Raw genomic sequence first — 13,290 nt, 5'->3', positions numbered from 1 at the left:
TGGAGCTTTGAAAATCATAAGCAACCAACTCGAGATCAGGTTTCTGGTCTTTCCTCATGTACAAGAAGAGAGATAATACGTAACCTTCTCTTTTCTAAAGGGTAGGGAACCTGAGGAGCGATTGTTACAAAGTTGCCCCTTCCACCTAAAAGGATGGAAGAAAACTGAAGACAGTGGAGGAAGGAAGAAATGATGAAGGCACAAGACTGCACTGCCACCAACTACGCAACTACTACCCAGGAAGGGCCCCAACCACCAGCCCAGAGCCCCCATTCCCCATTCACTGTTAGGATGGATCAACGCTGTCATACGGCCGCCCCACTTCCAGACCCCAGCCAATAGCAACCCAAACTTCTCAGCCAATCAGAGGCCTGCGCTTTTCCTGGCGTTCTCCGTGCTGCCCTGGAGACGGGTTGGACTGATCCAAACGCGGAGCGGTGCGGAACTCGCAAGGCCGGTCACCGACGCTCTGAGCCTTGCCTTCCCAAGCACGTTCCACCCCGGTTTGGGGTAGATCGGTGGACTCGTCCTAACGCTCCACTGAAGTTGACCCTAGCGGCTCCCCTTCCCGGCCCCAGCCAATGGGAACCGAAACTGCTCAGCCAATCAGCGCTGGGCGCTCCAACCCGCGTTCTGCGTGCTGCCTTGGAGACCGGCTGGCCGAATCCAAACCCGGAGGGGTGCTTCACCTCCACGGCCTCACGCTGTTCCTTTCGCGTCCCGCCTTGCTCCGTTGCTTCGCCCCTGGCCTTTGGCCAGTGGACTCGTCTTCAGGCACGGGGGCCGAGACGCTCGCGCTCGCGCTCGCGCTCGCGCTAGGTATCCGGTGGACCTGCGGCTTCTCACCACCCAGCGAGCAGGTGAGCTGCAGTGGCGGTTATAAGGCCCACGAATTTGTGTTTCTGTCTCTCTCAGCGTTCGCCCACCACCCTCTCTCCTTCCGTGGACCTTGTGCCCCCAGCGCCCCGTCTCTCTTCGGGCTCCGCTGTTTTGAGTTTGTGTTGGTTGAAGTCTACAAAACTTTTGATTTAGGGTACATGGGACACCTCTTCTAGGACCTGGGTTCTGGAGATGCGCTTTATAGACACCTCATATTCGGAGTTTTATCTCTTAAAACTCTGGTTTAGTTTCCTGGGTTCTGAGTTGGCCTCGCTGACTGATGTCGTTGGACGTGGGGAGGCAGTGAAAGCCTCCAGTTTGGGGTGGGGTGGGGGCGGGAAGAGAGTGTGTTAACGTAGCGACTCAGAGCTTAGGCTTTCGAGGTCAGACGAAGCTGAAAGCCTGCAGTTGATTTGGTCCGAAAAGTGCTGCGAGGAGGAGCACCAGTTTGGTGCTCATTGTAGTGCCCGCCGCCTCTTGTGCTCTCGGGAAAGACTGACTTGGATTTCTAAGGTAGCGTGCAATGGAGGGCTAGTTAAAACGCAAATTGCTGGATCCTGCTTCCAGAATTTCTGATTCGGTAAGGTCTGGGCCCCAGGGTGGGGAATTTGCACTTCTCAGTTCCCGGGTGTTGCTAATGCTGCTAGAGAGTGAGCTTAAAGATTTGAAGGTGTGGATGATTAAGAGGAGGTTCTTGTCTTCACCTGCGTGCCCCAGCTGCCTGCTCTGTTTCAAAGTTTGAGTATAGGCCCAGCCCGCTGAAGTCATAAATGCTTCAACTGCTGATAGGTGTGAGTGGCTCTGATGACACCTGGGGGAACTTGCAGATTAAAAGACGCACAATGCTTTTTAGAAAATGTGCAAGACTAAACTGAGGTGTCTGGGAATGCGCACTTGAATGTGAAAACTATAAAGAAACGCATGGAAGTCAGGAGAGTGATTACTTTTGGGGAAAGTATGAGGAGTTGTCATTATCCGAGGCTCAGGGAAGGACTTCTTGGCAAAGTGCTGGTTTGGGTGGTGATTACAAGGATGCCCTTCTTGTAATAATTCTTTAAGCTATACGTTTATTTTGTGGGTTTTTCTGTATTTGTGTTTTGTTTTACAGTTTAAGAAGTTACAACATTTAGAAAATGTGCATTAGGAAGTCTGAGGTGAGGAACATCCTTGGACTGAGTAAAAAAGAATCTTAAAAACAGTGGTTTTCAAATCTGAAAGATAACTTATAAAATAGTCTGATTGAATTCTTATTTTGCTCTAAGGAAGCTGGGCCCATAGAGGAAATACTGCAGGTAATAAATCACCCTTGTCTAAGCCTAGTCTGTAATTGATATGTTTTGTTAATTTCAGGTTGCGTGCCCTGCTCAGATGCCTCTATTCAGTGAAAGATTGACGAAATGAATTTGGCCTGACTCCAATTCAAAATTTTAAGATTTTTTTTTTCTTGTGGCCTAAAAACTTGTTCTGAAGGAATCACTCATCTTATATAAAAACTTATTTTAACGTCTTATGCTGATGTATCATAATATAACCAAAATTTGTGAACATTTAAGATCTCAGGTTATTTTTTTTGACACATAATTTCTCCTGTTAAGGCTGCATTTTGGTGGCTCAGGAGTCAGGACTGGTTCTTTTTACTGGAACCAAAAGACTGCCAGATATTTCTCCAGAAAAGATGGCCTTATTTGGCATCAGCAGGGAATTCCATTTCGGTGTGTGTAACCACGACAAGACACGGTGCAGTTCCCCAGCTTGGCAGGGAAGGAGAAAGATCTTATAAAGGGGAAGAGTAAGTTGGGAAGGCTATAGTAAACAAAGACTCCATTGATGGAGTCCTTGCCAGGAAAGTAAAGGAGCCTTTCTCCTTCCAGTTGGGCTCGGCTATCACTGCAGGGTATGAGAGCGCCCCACTTCTTGTCTCCCAACTTTATTTCATTGAGGTTTTTGTTTAATATGTACATACATATTTTACATTTCTCTCTTTTGATCAAGGTCTTTCTCTGAAAGCATCGCTGATCAAGAGTCAGGTTTTGTAGTTGCAGCGACTTTTTGTCCCTCTATGTCAGAAAGTATCTTTCCTGGGTGTAGTGTCTCAGGTGGAGGGGAAAGTGCAGAGTGGAAACCTATTAAGATAACAGTTACCAAGGAGGGGTAGGAGAGAGATCTACCAGGCACCTTTAATCTAAAATCTTTATTTTCAAGATCACAGACATTGGTGATCATCTGAAGTCTTATGCCATCATCTAAGGTTTGGTGACCGTATGGTTAGCCTATTCAAAAGAGCTGTTCTCTTGGTTTCTGTACATGTCTTGCTCGACCACACCCTACTTCACTCACAGGACTATCCAATCCTCTTAATTAGTCTCTGGTACCTAATGAGCCCACCTGACATCAGTTCCCCTGTAAATGGTAGACGACTCCTCCCTCAAGTAGTGAAGATTGCGGCCATGTCCTGTTCTGCCTGCTGTCTGCCACACATAGTGGGTTGTCTCTCCAGCACCTTGCTTCAGGCATTTAAGACTCCCTGTCCAATAAGTCATTTATGTCTCTGACTCCAAATGTCGCTGACTCCAGGCTCGCTCTTTGAGACTGAGCAGTTACAAGGTTCGTAGGCCTGCAGGGTGCAGCCCCACAGTGACAAACTTCCAGCAGGCCAGATCTGCATACCTTGGGAAAGCTGTCTCATTGGATGTTGTCTGCTTTAATTCCGCAAAATCTTTACTTTCAGATCACCAGTTGCTGTGCAGTTCCAGTCAGAGTTCTGCACTTTCTTTAGATGTGTCACGTGAATCCAAAAGTTGTGTTCCTTAGAGATCGGTGGCACAAGGGTTGGTTAGTAATACTCAGTAGAGACCTTTCTAGTGATGCTGAAGATGTCTTTTCCAGTAAATGAACTCTCCAAGTTGCAAGGTGTGATGCTGGAGGTCTTTGTTTCCTGAGGGTGCTCTAAAAAAGACTGCCCTGCCAACACATGGTTATTTTTCATAGAAGCAATTAGGCCTTTCAATATTGGAGTAACCCTCCATTTATTAGTTGTGGATTGTAAGAAGCAGGAGCCCAGTGCATTGGGTTTCCTGTGACTATTTCAAGAGGTTGAGAGTTTCCGAATTACAGAAGGGGTGGATCTGAGATTTGGAAGGACCAACAGCAGTGCTTTTGGTCGAGATATGTGGAGGGCCTCTGTATTTTGCCAGTTGAGTCTTAAAAATGCTGGTCCTTTAGCCCCATAAGAGGCACTAGACTGTCTGCAAGCAAAGGTTTCAGTCCAGTGTGACAACACACAGATCATGACTAAATCATACTTTATCTGTTAGATGATGCAGTATGTAATCCATTTGCCACTAGTTGATGTTTCCCCAGCGGTGCTGATTCATGAAGGCCGTCATTTTGTTAGTAGACTGACAAAATGCTTGTACAGGGATAAGGAGTGGGAATTTTAGTCTCTCTTAGGGCAGGCCTGTTCCTTAGTCCAAACCAAAGCTTTTTCTTTTATCAAACCAATAGTTGTTGAATTTCTAATCTTGTTTTTCCTTTTCTGAGGCCAACTGTTGGCCCTTTGTGCCAGTTTTTCTAAATTATCATTTTGGGAAATATCCCTTTGGACCATGACAGAGGTTTGGTTGCTGTCGGTCCCTTTAAGGGTAGCATTTTTTGCAGCAATATTAATAGCAGCCAGGTGATTTTGTTCTGCTTCTGGAGAGTCAAGCGTAGAATGCCCCAGAATCTTAATAATAGCTCACCTGGCAGGTGAAAGTATTGCATTTAATCATTTCTGAACATAGGAGCCACTTAAAATTTTGTTTCTCCGGGAAGTAAGGAAGTCACGTTACTTCCAAGATTTTGAGCTCCTCTGAAAGCATATCTACTATCAGTATAAATATTGACACTTGTGTTCTTGGCTGAAGTATAAGCCCCTGTTGTTTAGTTGCTAAGTTGTGTCTGACTCTTTGCAACCGCATGGCCTTGTAAAAGACTACATCGGATTGTTATTCACTCATGAATATAAGGTGATTTTGTTGGCCAAGAAAATGAAGTCGTTATAGTGGGTGGTTAAAAAAACACGATTTGAAAGAGTTGGCAAACTTTCTCCAGTAAAGGGCCAAATAGTATATATTTTAGAGGGTGTGCAGGTCATAGGGTCACTCTCACTACTACTCAGCATTGCTGTCGTAGCTGAAAAGCATCCTTAGACAGCATATAAGTGACTGGACATGGCTGTGTTCCACTTATTTACAAAAGAGTCAGGCTGGATATGGCCCAGGAACCAGTAGTTTGCTGACCACTGACCTCGAATAATGTTTGAATTGGCTCTTAAAATCTCTGTGGTTTAGATAGAAATACTATCACCTCATATTTATTTACATAGTGTTTTCACATGCATTGTCTCATTTCTCATAATTTATGGTTAGATGGGGCTTATTACCCCATTCATTACACAGATACTAACACCAAGTGCATTCCGGTGTAACAGAGTAAGAGCTGTATCAAGATACATTGACTGAAATCGCATTCATTCCCTGGTTTGGTTCCATGTGTTCAAAATAGCTGTCATTTTCATTATTTTTGTTAAGGTCTTGTCACTAGGGAGTTGAATATTGGTTTGTGAATTGTTTTATTTATTTTTTTCCTTAGTTTTTTTCATTTTACAAAAACAAAGACACTGGTATCAACATTTGTAGGCGGATTTTTGAATTTATTGAATTATTAGATTTATTTATTACATATTAAATAGCTTAGGCTGATCAATCACGCAGCTAGTTTGGGCTTTGAAGTGTCATTTTTGTTTACTTTTTAGGAGTTAGAGATGCTATTAGACTGTCATTTTATCGAAGGTGAGAAGTCAACCCAGAGATGGAAAACTTCATCCTGTATGAGGAGATTGGCCGAGGAAGCAAGACTGTGGTCTACAAAGGGCGACGAAAGGGGACCATCAATTTTGTAGCTATTCTTTGTACTGATAAGTGCAGGAGGCCTGAAATAACCAATTGGGTAAGTCAAGTATATTTCTCTCCCTTTGGGAAAAGACGATCGGATAAGAGTAAGTAGTATGTAAACGGAAGTCACTGAACTCACTGTAGCAGACAGTACATTTTCAGTCTGGAATGGGTGACCTTCTCTCTTTAGTGCCAACAGTCCTGAATAAGGGCTACTAAACATACTCAAGTATCAATAATTAGCAACTTAGATTTCTGTTTTTTTTTTTTTTTTATGAGTCAGGGAAAATACATTTTATATCAGATCACTTAAAAATAAATTTATTTGACTGTGACAGGACTTAGTTGTGGCAGGTGGGATCTAGCTCCCTGACCAGGGATCAAACCCTGGCCCCCTGCACTGGGTGCTAGGAGTCTTAGCTACTGGACCATCAGGGAAGTCCCTAGATCATTTACTTTTAAATTTAGTACGTGACTGTAAAGCTTTCCAAAGGAAGGACATTAGGTGAGAGTAACTTGGGTTTAAAATAGTTGTACCACTTTACAGCCCAGACTCCTTGGACCAAACCTAGCTTTTTTTTTTTTCAATTGTGGAAAAATACACATAACAAAGTTTATCATCTTAACCATTTTTAAGTATGTAGTTTGATATTGTCAGTAAGTACGTGCCTGTTACTGTGCAGCCATCACCATCTTATATGAGGTACCTTTCAGAAACAAAGTACAATACAATGGTGGTTGCCAGGGAAAGGGGAAATGGGGAATTATTGTTTAATGTGTAGAAATTTTCATTTTTGCAAGGCAAAGAGAGTTCTGAATGACTGAATAATCACACTCTTGGTACTTAGCCAAAAGAGTTGGAAACTTAGGTCCACACAAAAACCTGCACACAGATGTTTACAGCAGCTTTATTTGTAATCAAAACAATCAAGATGCCCTGCTGTGAGTGAGTGAATAAACAAACTGGAACATATATACACTGGAATACTGTTCATTAACAAAAAGAAATGAGCTATCAAGCAACAAGTAAACACAGAGGAACCTTAAATGGACATTCTTTGGTAAGAGAAGCCAGTCTGAAAAGGCTGCATAGTGTATGATTCCAACCATATGACATTCTGGAAAAGGCAAAACTATGGAAACAGTAAAATGATCAGTAGTTGCCAGAGTTTGGGGGGTTGGGGGAGAGTGGGAGGAATGAATAGGCGGAGCACAGAGGAAAACTGTGGCAGTGAAACTCTTCTATATGATGGATGCTATAATAATACAAGTCATTACAGATTTGTCCAAACTCATGAAATACTCGGTTTTCCCCAGAGGCCCTACCATTATACATTCCCACAACAGTGTGCAAGGGATCTCATTTCTCCACACTGGGGCCAACACTTGTTATTTTTATCACTGTTGTTATTTATTATTGTTTTAAACAGCCATCCTCACCTGCGTGAGGAGGTGTTGGCTTTTGAAAGGCGTGTGGACGCTTGAGGGAAGACAGGTGTATGGGATAAGATGCTCTCTAATTGGTAGATTCGGAGCTGGGAACAGGAAGAAGTTCTCTTCTGATTACGTTTTCACTGAGGTGAGAATCTTAAGTCTTCGGTGAGGGGAAAGGGGCAGGCAGTGTTCTAGAAAAGAGGAAAGAAAAGGTGTGAATAGGTCACCTGGAGGGCAGACTGGCTGGGGCCCGAGAGTGGGGTTCATCAGTGGAAGGCATAGCAGTCAGCATGGTTCGCGTCTGCTTCAGTGCCTTAGGTGTATGCAGACTGTGGGGAGGGTTGGATTGAACCAGAATTGCAGTCCTGGAGCGAGTGAGCTGGAAAGAGAGTGAGTGGCGGTCATGGACTAGGATGTATGGAAGCGATTTTGGAGAGAATACTGTTACCAGTGAAAAAAAAATCTAGCAATGCTGTCCAGTAGACGTATAATGGGGGTTATAAATCTAACTGTGAAGTTCATAGTATCTACATGGAAAAAGGATAATAAATAGGTGAAACTCATTAATATATATTAATCTCAAATGAGACTAATAAGACCATGTATTATTTTTTGTGACCCCATGTGTGCAACCAGTGAGAAATTTTTCTAATTTTGATGTTGATTGTTGGGTGTCTGGTGTGTATTTTACACTTGAAACTCATCCCAGCTGCCACTCCAGAGCACAGTAGCCCTCTGGGGCGAGTACTGGCCACAGTATCTCCTGCACTGGCCAGTGGAGGCTGCACATGGGTGATGGAGGTCCGGGTGGAGGGTGAGATTGGCAGAGCGGTGTCTGGAAGAGTAGGTACTTGGCAAGTATTGAGGGATGGGGAGGGTCAGGAGGAGTGTGCTGTGGCCTGAATTCTTTCGGGATTTCTGTATCTCCTTTATTTTTTCACTAGGACATCCCCTTCCCGAGCCAGAATTAGCGAGGATCCCTTTAAACTTATTTACCCAGGGTTCTCTCCGTTCTCTAGGGGCCTTATATTGGGGATTTATTACAAGATGCTCCTTAAATTCTCCCTTGGTCACTGTGTTTGGTTTTCTCCTCATCTGTCTTCTAAGTCATGTAGATTAGTTTTCCTTTATTTTTGTTACCATATGAGCCCACCAAGTTGTTCCTGGCGCATGCCAAATTCCATTTCTTAAACAGGGAGCTCTGTATTTATACAGATTATGGGCTCATTAGCCTGTGTTGAGTGACAGTAGAATTTCTATTTATTTTTATTTTTAAGAAAATTGGAAAGCAAGGATCCAGTGCACTTTGATAGTCATCAGCAATTCTGAGTCTTGATGTTCTATACACATTTTTGTAGTTTTAGTTCATATATTTAATGGGATTTTTAAAAGGGGAAAGCCAAAAATCCCCAAAGCAACTTAATATTTTTTAATGGACATGCTTTTGCATCTTTATTACTGAGTTTTTGAATTCACTCTTGTTTTTGGTATACAAGTATTCTTATAATCCATTGGAAATGTACATTTTAAGATAAGTATGTTCACATTAGGGCTTCCCTGGAGGCTCAGATGATAAAGAATCCACCTGCAATGCAGAAGATATCAGTTTGATCCCTTGGTCAGGAAGATCCCCTGGGGAAGGAAATGGCAACCCACTCCAGTATTTTTGTCTGGAGAATTCCGTGGACAGAGGACCCTGACCGGCTGTACAGTCCATGGGGTTGCAAAGAATCAGACACGACTGAGCGAATAAGCACATAACCATCATTCTTAATGTCTATATTTTAAATTATTCATTATTTTATTCCACTGAATAAGTTCCATTGTTTTCTTATCTATTTCCCAGATGTGGTATTTAGGTGTTTCTTAATAGATTGAAAGGTTTTAAGAACTTTGTTTCTTAGTGTGAATGCTGTGTGTTTTTATAGGTCCGTCTCACCCATGAAATTAAACACAAGAACATTGTAACTTTTCATGAATGGTATGAAACCAGCAATCATCTCTGGCTAGTTGTGGAGCTCTGCACAGGTAGGAATAAAGAAGTGCTATGATTATAGTCACTGTATATTGCTTTGAAAAAACATACGATGTAGGTTTTGTTATTTTTCACTTTTTCTTCTATTATGAATATAAGCATACTGTTGACTACATTAACTTGAACACCTGTTGTTTCATATATTAGGGACAGGAAAAAAAGGTGTTTGGTAAGAGAAGAGATGCAGTTTAGAGTTAACTTTACTTTGGCATAAAATAATACTAAATCATCTTCATAAACTTTAGAAATAATTTTTAGTGATGATTGATCAAACAAGTTTTTCCATTCAATAAAAATAAAAGATTTGAGGTCAACTACCTATTACCTAATTAGTTCTTATCTTTTTATTCTTATGCAAAGGATACTTGCATTAGTAAAACTTAAGCAATATAGAAAAATAGGTGAATCAACAAATTCCACCACCTGGCAATAATTAGAGATAACATAGCTCTTGCTTGGTAAAATTTTCCAGGACTGTATACAGAGAGAAAGGTGACTAAATACATAGGTATTGTCTGGGCTTTTAGTTTCAGTGTCTTTAGGAAAAAATGTAAGAAGTACCAGAGTTATACATTGAGTAATAATAAGGAATCATTAAATATTAAGATGAAATGTAATTATTTCTAGCTTTATGAGTCTCTTACCTGTTGGCTCTTAGAATTTATAAAGCAATTATGAAAGAGCTTATTTGGAATAGTAAATTATTTGCGTTTTATTTTTTGAATCAACGGGAGGAGACGGTGGTTTAATTTCTTTCATAAGATGTACACACTATTGAGGTGATCAGGGGACTCCACCCGTGTTACTTTTTGTTTCAGCAGTTATTTTTGACCCCTGGCTGTTGTAACAACCTAACTAATTTATACCTGTGTTTGGAATGGTTCCTCACCCACCAAACAAAATGAACAGAACCCAGAATGCCTCCTACCTTCATCACAGGAATTCTGATTGAACTTTCAGCTGCCAGCTAAGACTTCTCTTTCTGTGAACTTGACTTCTAATTATAATCTTGATCCTAAAAAAAAAAAAAAGTTTGTTTCTGACACTTAGGTGATAGAGTTATGACAGGGACCTTGGAAGAATATAGACGTGGAATTCACAGTGTGTCTGCCACTGACCTTTTATTTCATCAGTGGTGTACATCAGAGTTTGTAATTTTCAAACTCTTAAGGAAGAGCACCTTTTTGTGCCAGGCAGTACTTGCGGAATGTGACCTAACTTTGCATCGGGATAAACATGACTATCCTTTGCACAGTGTGATTAAAGTGTACAGCTTACGTTAGCACTTAACACTAATTTCTGTAGCTGTTTCTTTCCCGAGGGGCCTGGAGTGAGAGATCACAGTGCCAGAGCGATTCTTCCTTCACTCCACTGGCATATTTATTGACTGTCCTTCCAGGTCGAGCAGCCATTCGCCCTTAGCTGGCTCTGGAGTGTGGAGCTTCCTGTTAGGGTTCCTGGACCAGTGTTCATTCACGAGTATGTTTCCCCGTCAGATTGTCCAGATGGACTGATTTGGTCATGTTTTAATGCTCAGGTCCCAGCATGGAACCTTTCTAGAGGCACTGTGTAATGTTGGTGGGTTAAAGTGGGTGATTTTAATCAACTTGCAGGTGGTTCTTTAGAAATGGTTATTGCTCAAGATGAAAATCTCCCAGAAGATGTAGTGAGAGAATTTGGGATTGACCTGCTGACTGGATTACATCATCTTCATCAACTTGGCATTCTCTTTTGTGACATTTCTCCTGGGAAGGTAATTCATGAAAGTTTTGATTCCCTGACTGTTTGTGTCTCAATTTATAATGCTTCCTCAGAGATGTTTTTATTTTTAGATACAACTTTGATATGTTTAGAGCATCTTGAAATTTTTTAGTCAACTTTTTTTTTTAACAAAAGGAAGTACATAGTATTATATTTTAGGTTCCTATTTAGCTGCCTATTGAAGTACCTTTTAGAAAGTGAAATCTCCCCTCCTTTCAGGATTCTTGGAGTAAGTATCATTGCTCTTGAGGTACATTGTGAATGATGAGCTCGATAGACTTATAGAATAAGACTCTTTATTCTTTAATTATAGTTCACACTTATGAGCCATTATTTTAGTTTGATAATGACATTCTCAGCAATGTGTTTGATTCGTGCTATTTTATATCAAACATTATTCTTTTCTGGCAGAACTAATTACCCATCACTAAATGTGTTTCAGTGTTGTCGAGTCACAAACCTGCTTAGTGTCTGAGTCACAGCAACACTGATGCTGAGATGCTGTGTGTCCAGGACCAGTTACCCTTTCTGTCTCTTTGTACCTTAGGCTTCTTGCTTGTGATGTGGGGGGGAGGGGGTAGATATTTCAAGGAGATAGTGAGAATTCCATATTATATTTAGATGAGATTCATAGGATGTTTTCTGGTAGTGTCTCTCAGTCAGTGGCACCTGTTACCTTTACAAGTTCATACACTTCGGGATTCTATGTGTTACTGATCTTAGTTGCTACTTCTTTTCCTTTGTTAATGAAATGAAAAGTTGGGTATGTTCTTGTTAAATTTTACTTGAGGCCACCTGTACAAGAACATAATGCTGCTGCTGCTAAGTTGCTTCAGTCGTGCCCGACTCTGTGTGACCCCATAGACGGCAGCCCACCAGGCTCCGCCGTCCCTGGGATTCTCCAGGCAAGAACACTGGAGTGAGTTGCCATTTCCTTCTCCAGTGCATGAAAGGGAAAAGTGAAAGGGAAGTCTCTCAGTCGTGTCCAACTCTTAGCAACCCCATGGACTGCAGCCTACCAGGCTCCTCCGTCTATGGGGTTTCCCAGGCAAGAGTACTGGAGTGGGGTGCCATTGCCTTCAAGAACATAATGAAACCTAGAAAAAAAACCTCCATAAAAACTTGCTGTAACAGATATTCTTATTTGAAATATTCATATACTCATTTGAAGACTATAACCATTTAACTGTGTTACAGCCCTGAAAGCAGCTGTGGACAATATGTAAATAGATGGGTGTAACTTTGTTTCAAAAAAACTTCTATTTGTGGACACGGAAATGTCAGTTTTATGTAATTTTCACCTGTCAAGAAGTATTATTTTAACTTTTTTCAACCATTTAGAACCATAAAAACTGTGCTTAGCTCATGCTTGTACATACATAGGCAGTAGCAGTATATGGCCCAGAGGCTATAATGTGCCAGCTTCTATATGTGAGCTCTTTAATGAGGTCTTATATCAGCTATTCATAGTCTTGGAGCTTCAGGCTGATTTATAAGGTAACTTTTATTCTAGAACTGGACTTGGAGGAGTTCCAGCACAATGCCTGTTTCTGTGAATGGAGTTCTGTTGGAAAAGCCACACCCTTTCATTTATGTATTGTCAGTGGTTGCAGACTTGAGTACTCAGGGCAGAAACTGAACGGCTTGCAAAGTCTAAAATATTTACTGACTTAAAAAATTATCTGCCACCTGGCGGTGGTTCTGCCAGTGTGTTCCCTGGACCGGCAGCACAACATTACCTGGGACTTGTTAGAAATGCAGGTTCTTAGACCTCACCCCAGACCTGTTGAATCAGAGACTCTCAGGGTAGCGACTAGTTGTCTTAACAAGGCCTTCAGGTGCTCAAAAAAAAAAAAAGTTTAAAAGTCACTGTATTTGTGTCACTAGTCACTAGTATTTGTGACTAGAAGTAAAGAGTAAACTTTAAATTGCTTTTGAGGATCAAAAAGCCCCCCTTGCAAGGGAGGGAAAAGATAAAGGTAAGAGAACACTGGTTCCTGGTATAGTTTCAATAATCAACAGATAACTCCTAATCACAAATTATGTTAGCAGACTTGAGCACTTTTCACATGCCAGTCATGGTCAGAAGCCCTTTGCATCATGTATAACCTCAATCCTTAAAACTAGCTGAGGTATCACTTTCCCCATTTTATAGGTGAGCTTTACAAAGGGTAAGTAATTTCTGCAGGTTAGACTGCCAGTAAGTGGTGAACCTAGGGGTCAAATCTCAGTCTCTAATTTCAGAAC

At 41.6% G+C, this 13,290-nt stretch overlaps 1 protein-coding gene across 40 annotated transcripts in view; it reads left to right on the top strand.

The window, feature by feature from the left end:
- Positions 1-806: 806 nt before the first annotated feature.
- The window catches only part of ULK4 (unc-51 like kinase 4), a 477,098-nt gene continuing 464,614 nt past the window's right edge, over positions 807-13,290 (top strand). For 9 of the 40 annotated variants that reach the window (XR_014064646.1, XM_081527567.1, XM_081527561.1 and 6 more), the window contains exons 1-4: positions 807-860; positions 5,675-5,868; positions 9,176-9,275; positions 10,896-11,035. Coding sequence is in view for 33 of the 40 variants with exons in the window: in XM_081527567.1 (XP_081383693.1) it covers positions 5,731-5,868; positions 9,176-9,275; positions 10,896-11,035 (378 nt within the window). In the remaining 7 variants the exon portion in view is untranslated. Of the gene's footprint in view, positions 1,460-1,672; positions 1,835-1,987; positions 2,172-5,674; positions 5,869-9,175; positions 9,276-10,895; positions 11,036-13,290 lie in introns of those variants that run through there. The other 31 variants (XM_081527563.1, XM_081527547.1, XM_081527566.1 and 28 more) reach the window with 15 other exon arrangements.

The sequence above is a fragment of the Giraffa tippelskirchi genome, chromosome 9 (assembly GCF_054371585.1).
Source record: "Giraffa tippelskirchi isolate mGirTip1 chromosome 9, T2T-mGirTip1v1.2.pri, whole genome shotgun sequence".
In the NCBI taxonomy this organism is placed as follows: domain Eukaryota; kingdom Metazoa; phylum Chordata; class Mammalia; order Artiodactyla; family Giraffidae; genus Giraffa; species Giraffa tippelskirchi.
Note: the sequence above shows the minus strand (reverse complement) of the source record. Positions and strands in the feature narration are given on the sequence as shown.